Consider the following 4,374-nt stretch of genomic DNA (forward strand, 5'->3'; position numbering starts at 1 on the left):
TAATATAATACGAAAAATAAGAAAATAATCGCTGCATCTATTGATCCATCCTCTGTACAAAAGTACAACTCAACTATTGAAAATATAAAAATGAATATATAAAATACAAAAGTGTCTGAAATCCCAAAACGACAAGCTCATTCACACAAAACGACAGTAAAACCTTTCATTGCCTCAGCTCCTTCCTTAGCTTCTGAGAGAACAGCCTGCAGGCGTCCATGCTCAGGTCCACCGCCGCCGCCAACGCCACGAACACCGCCGCGTCCTCCGTGCATGTCACGTGCTGCACCGCCACCTCCACCTCCGGCCTCCTACTCTTCTTCTTCATCCCTTCCACCATCGTCGACATCACAAATCCTTTGTACTGATACCCCGTCAAGTACCCGAAATCCCCGGATCCGGGTCGAGATCCCGATCCCGACCCGAGATCGAAACTTCCGTTAGGGCTAATCGCTGGCGATGCGCTGCCCGTCATGTCAATCGTGAACCTCCCGCCGCTGCCAGAGCTTATGGTGGAGTTTGCTAGCGTGGCGGCGGCGGAAGTCGCCGGGAGTAGCTCGAACCGGTATCCAATTGAATCGGAGCCGCCGCTCTCCCTCCATGCCTCGAGGCGGCCCCATGGGCGCCAGCTACCATCGACCGGGCGGAGAATCAGCCACGCGCCGGGATTTGAGCGGCTAACACGGTGAGATCCTGGCGATGGTACGAACGGTGTCACCATCGACGCGGCGGCGACCGGCGATCCGGAAAGGTCGTGGATCGTTATGGACCATCCTTTTCGTTCTTTTGCCGATTGGTCCCTTTCGGATCGGATCTTTGGTAACCAACTCTTCGACGTGCTACTTTGTTCGGTAATTGACGACCTACAAATTGAAATTTAGCAAATCGAGATTTAGTAACAGAAGAAACTAACGAATTGATTTTCTCTCTGTTCGTCTATTTTCTTCGCAATTTTCTTGCATTTTCTCGGGAAAAAGACAGAAGATCACGAAAGATTCATTAACATACCTTGAACGATCCCAATCTCGTTCGTTTCTGAAACCGAATTTGCAAGTAAAAACCGGCTGCTGTACACTTCCTTGCACCTGAAAAACCTGAGGACTACACTCCGGTTCACCGTCAAACCGGAACACGAATCTCGGGTCCGGCTCGGAACGAACCGTCAAGTGCAATTGAGCCGACGAGTATCCTTTTTTGCCCTCGCCTATTGCGGTCCAGCCGTTCTGAAACACGCACGGTTTAGTTTCTGACAAACTCGAACCGGTCACCGGCACAATGATTCGGCCGAGTAACTTAGCGGAGCTTCCGAAGACGTCGCCGCTGCAAGTAGCTGGACCAAGGCGACCGGTGTAGACTTCGATCTTCACTGACGGATCTTTCCGCTTCACAAGCTTTTCAATCTGAGATTTGTTGAGGCTGAAGCAGGCGGCGAGTGACGAGTGAGATTGAGAAGAAACAGAAGAAGAAGAAGAAGAAGAAGAAGAACCGACCGCGCCAGAAGCTTCGCCGTCGACGACGAGAGGAACGGTGACGAACTGCGTCGGGAAATCGTTGAGTTTGATTTTGCAAAAGCATGGAGAACTGGAAGGATAAACACCGGAGAAGGAGGGTTTGGCGGCGACTGGAAACTTGAGGGCTAGGTTTCCGACTAGAATCCGAAGGAAGGGACAGGGATCCATGAGGAAGACGAATTAGGCGGCGCCGGCGAAGTACGCCGGAGAATAGGAGAAGGAAGCGAGAAGAGAGAGAATTTTCCGGCGAAAAGTGAATGGGAAGAAGAGAAGAGAAGGATTGAAGATATTAAGAGAGTATTGAGGATGTGAAGATGAAACAGGCTGGAAGCCATAGCTGGCTGTTTTTGGATACAGCAGAGCTACTGTGAGGTCGGTCCCACAACCCCACTAATATTCCCTTTTTTAATTTTTTTTTCCAACATTATTTTTAATTATAGTATTTAAGGGAAAATATTAAATTGTATGATGTTAATATTCTCCATATTTCGAAAATGGGTCAAAATTAATTGGGGTTTTCCCTTTCTTTTAGCTCGAACATTTTAAGTTTAAAATTTTTATTATGATTTGAATTCATTTTAGTCCAATTATTGAGTTTTAATCTTTCTATTTTTAATAAATTTTAAATCTAATCTTTTAAAATTAATTTTTAATCAAATTGGTTAAATATTAAATGCTAATATAAACTACTAGATTCAAATTTGAGGTTTGAAAGTAAAAATAATTTAAAATTCAAAATGATATTTTAATCAAGAAGGCTCAATTTTTTATATATTTTTTTTTTTATATAATTCAATCTTCATATAGTGAAAATGTTTTATAGCTTGATATTAGTTGTCTATCTCTTAAGATGTTTTTTTTTTCCTTTTGGGTGAACACTGTCTCTTAAGAGGTGAAATATAAGATATCATGATTTTCTTTTTACAATAATAAAAAAATAATGTGAAAGAGATATAGCTTAAAGTTGAGCATCGACTAATCTTTCATCAACCACGTCGAAAAATGAGGGATTGAACCTCTGACCTCGGGAGAAAAAACACATACCAATTTAAATTACCAGAACTAAATTCCCTTTTACTATAATTTCTTTTGTGAGTTATAGCATTTTCAATATTTTTCATGTCATAATTTGTAATATAATTTTTTTTAAAAAAAAAAAAAATCTAGAATGCATGTATATGTACATACATACAAATACACAAACTAATTACCAAAAAATGCGGCGAATTGTGATATTTATAAGGGAAAACCTTTTTTCTGAAAAAAGGCGACCGTTAAAAAAAAATTATTTTTTTCATAAGAGGTCACGATAATTTTCTTTGCTAAGCGTTATAACCTTTTCTAAGTAACTTCCAACTTTTATTTTATAGTGGGAAATGAATGAAGCAGTATTTTTGTTAATTGAAAAAAAAATTTATTGATATATAAGTAACCAAAGCAAATAAAATAATAGGAGTGATGATCTCTAGAGGCAACTTTGCTAATAAAATGCCTAAATTTCCTCTTAAGGCAATATTTCTCTTCATAATCATATTAGCAATAACATGTGACAACTTGTTCTGAGCCACTTCTAAATGAAAAAGCTCTCAATTGTTCTCCATCATACACAATTTTTAAAATTTTTATTTCTTCCAAATTTCAATAATTGGCTCAATATAAATCGTTACTTTTGTCATGATAATTTTTTTTTCTAATAAAAAATATAAGTTTTTACCTTATATACAACCAAAAATTTGTTTCCCCAATTTGAACATACTTGTATTATTTAACATATTAGTCTCTTAATTTTCACTCTACGTATGTGACAAAGTTATATTTAAAAAAAGTTTTTAAAAACATATTAGAGATATCTTACACATATTAAACTGTCTCTAATCTTCAAGGTCTTTCTCAATTCCATCTTTAATCCTTAAAATTTTTAAATCTACTCTCAATAATGTTTTAAAGACTATACAATTTTGTTAAAATATTGCTAACATAAATCCAATTTGTCATTAAATTATTGTTTTGTTCATATGTGTAGAAATTTGGCATGCCTTTTTTTATGTGTTGCAATGAACACCGACGGATTTAGTATAATCCCGGGGGAGGGGGAGGAGTTTCCAATCCCCTCTCAACTTTATGCTCTTTATATATATATATATAGCTTCCAAACCCAAATTTAAGCCCCACTCCTTATATTTATTTTTTCAAATTTTCCTTCCTTACAGTCTTTCAATTATAAAACCTCCGTCAACAAAATTTTTGAATATGTCACTGACTGAGAAGAAAATAGATTTTTGTTCACTAATAAACTAATTTACAAACATGCAATTTAGTTTTGTAACAATTTGATGAGTAAAATGTTCGTGTATCTAAATATGTAAATAAAATTGTATATGAATCAAAATGAATAAAGGTGCACTTTTAGAACTTGAGGACCGAAATATTATTTTTAGAACTTGAGGAATGAAATTTGTTTCAAGAACGATACATCTAATTTAGCTGCCTTCAAGTGCACAATTGATATTCATCTTCTTGGTTGGGCAAGTTCTAATAGAAGTTTGGGTAGTGAGATTCCTTCTCAATCCTTGCCCTTAATGTGTCTCCCTCCCTCTACGTTGGTCCTCGTCCAACCTAGATTGCTAGAAGTTTAATGTTGATATGGCTTGGTCGAAGGAGCATGGCTATGGTGGTCTTGAGTAGATTATCCAAGATCATGATGGTGAAGATTCTATGTGGTTTTAATTTTACTAAGAAGAGGTGGGACATTAACTTACATGAAGCTAAAGCCATTTTGGAAGGTTTGATCATGGTCCAATTTGAGTGGGCTAGAAACAACTCGTCGATTGTGGTGGAGTCTAATGCATTAGAGGTGATTAAC

General features: G+C 37.7%; 1 protein-coding gene across 1 annotated transcript; it reads right to left on the minus strand.

The window, feature by feature from the left end:
* Window positions 1-5: 5 nt before the first annotated feature.
* On the minus strand, window positions 6-1,980 carry LOC120092083. Its single transcript, XM_039050284.1, has 2 exons — window positions 1,009-1,980; window positions 6-863 (listed from the first exon to the last, which is right to left on the minus strand). The coding sequence occupies exons 1-2, from the start codon at window positions 1,677-1,679 to the stop codon at window positions 167-169; spliced, it is 1,368 nt and encodes a 455-aa protein (XP_038906212.1). The 5' UTR covers window positions 1,680-1,980; the 3' UTR covers window positions 6-166.
* Between the last annotated feature and the right edge of the window lie 2,394 nt (window positions 1,981-4,374).

Source organism: Benincasa hispida, chromosome 11 (genome assembly GCF_009727055.1).
Source record: "Benincasa hispida cultivar B227 chromosome 11, ASM972705v1, whole genome shotgun sequence".
Lineage (NCBI taxonomy): Eukaryota > Viridiplantae > Streptophyta > Magnoliopsida > Cucurbitales > Cucurbitaceae > Benincasa > Benincasa hispida.